A 2,088-nucleotide genomic window follows, 5' to 3' on the forward strand; every position below is an offset into this window, starting at 1 on the left:
AATTAAGGAGCACATAACAGTGGAATAAAAAAATTAACACATGTTTAAAAAGGCAGGTAAGTGGATGTCGCTCTGGTGTACAGTAGATTACAAGTGGGTCTTTGTATAATTGGATTGTATTAGACTTTAAATTCCAATGATATATATCATGGTATAAGAAAAAACAATTCTGAGCCGGAGACGGGTTGTAAGTCCTGGATATTTTATATGGTTATTATTTATTTTATTTGGTAAGTTGAATTAATATTATCTAAATATATAAAATTCTCGTGTCACAGTTTTCGTTGCCATACTCCTCCGAAATGGCTTGACAGATTTTGATGAAATTTTTTGTGCATATTCAGTAGGTATGATAATCGGCTAACATCTATTTTTTCATACCCCTAAGTGATAAGGGTTGTCCAGGAAAAAATAATAGAAGTGCTCAAACAGGGATTTTGATAATTTATGGTAGAAATATTTGTTTATAAATGGTTGCTATGGTTATATATATATATATAAAAAAAAAATATTATTATAAAAATAATAATAGTGTATTATATATTGGTTGCTATTGGTTAATCTGGCATGTTTGTTGATTAATATTATTATTTGTATCAATATTGAATATAATAATATATGTCTGAGAATCGGCTATATCTAAGTTTGTATGCTGTGCTATAAGTAATTCCGGAGTTATGGCCTCTTAATTGGGTAGATTAGACCACTGGGAAGAAGATAGGCTAATTTAAAAAGGGTTAAATTTGTTTTTTTTTTTACTCATTGGATTTTAGTACGGTTAGGTTAGGTTTTTGTATTAATTGATTATATTAATCCATCGTAGGTGGAATTAAGTAAAAACGACAAACTTGGTATAACTTTGATATTGCGTAGAGTTAAATTATACACTTACGTACAAATAGCACGGGGTCCGCGATCTACCACAGGTAGATTGCCTACCTGATAATGTACTGCTGTGAATCAGAATTTTTATCATGGACAACAGAAAAGTTAAGATAAATCTAGAACATCACACACCGAATATTAAATAACGCATTGAACAAAGTTTGAGTCATATACAGTTTGTACATTTAACGGGTAACGAAGTGCACGGGATCAGCTAGTTAAAGTATAATAAAGTGAATAGAAAATGACTTAAATATTAAAATAATATGTAAATAGTTCAATGTTTTGTATTATGCTGCCAATTAACTGCTCCTTCTCCTATAAAATAATCCGCTAATTCTTCTCTTTTCTGACGAGCTTCATGAATGAAATGTCTTTCTTGTGTGGCACGTAAAGGTACAATGCCCTCAGATCCCACATCATTTCGCCACGTCCCAGGAATTATATATCCACTTTCGTAATCTTCTATATCAACCGATATTGAACTAGTACTGTTGCTTTTTCTTATCCAATTGTGTAAGGCACAGGAAGCTTTAATTAATTGCATGGTTGTCTGTGGAGCAAGAAGTATAGATTTTCTGAACACTCGAAAACGGCTGGCCATTATGCCGAATGCGTTTTCCACAATACACCTAGCTCTGCAATGCCTATAGTTGTAAATTTTTTCTCTATCCGTTTGTTGAAATATTCTTGGATATGGCTTCATTAAATAACTTTTTAAAGGGAACGCATCATCGCCAACAATCACACTATTTTCTGGAATTTTTAATTGTTTAGTTTCAATTGCTTTCATTAAATTAGACTTAGCAAATATTCCCCCATCAGATTGACTTCCATAACTACCGATGTCAATACAAGTAAAATTATAATTTCCATCAACTAAGGCTAAAAGCACTATGCTGAAAGTTCCTTTGTAGTTATAATACTGAGAACCAGTATTACTAGGGCATTGAATGACTACGTGTTTACCGTCAATTGCTCCTATGCAAGACGGAAAGTTCCATTTAAGTTCAAATTCGTTAATAATATCTTGCCATTCACTTTCTTTTTGTGGTACCTTTAAAAACAAGTAAAATAAAACATCACACAAAAAATTTTTTTGATGAATTCTAAATAAATTTAAAAACTTTAATGAATAAAAATATTTTTGTATTTAGTTATTACATGATGAAATCAATGCAGATGAAGCATCACAAATTGTCA

At 31.2% G+C, this 2,088-nt stretch overlaps 1 protein-coding gene across 1 annotated transcript; it reads right to left on the minus strand.

The window, feature by feature from the left end:
- Positions 1 to 1,162: 1,162 nt before the first annotated feature.
- LOC103310877 (protein ALP1-like) lies at positions 1,163 to 1,942 on the minus strand (the record flags this gene model as incomplete). Its single annotated transcript, XM_008190316.2, has 1 exon — positions 1,163 to 1,942. A coding segment is annotated over one exon (780 nt), but the record flags the coding sequence as incomplete, so codon positions are not given.
- Between the last annotated feature and the right edge of the window lie 146 nt (positions 1,943 to 2,088).

This window comes from Acyrthosiphon pisum, unplaced genomic scaffold (assembly GCF_005508785.2).
Source record: "Acyrthosiphon pisum isolate AL4f unplaced genomic scaffold, pea_aphid_22Mar2018_4r6ur Scaffold_184;HRSCAF=583, whole genome shotgun sequence".
Taxonomy (NCBI): domain Eukaryota; kingdom Metazoa; phylum Arthropoda; class Insecta; order Hemiptera; family Aphididae; genus Acyrthosiphon; species Acyrthosiphon pisum.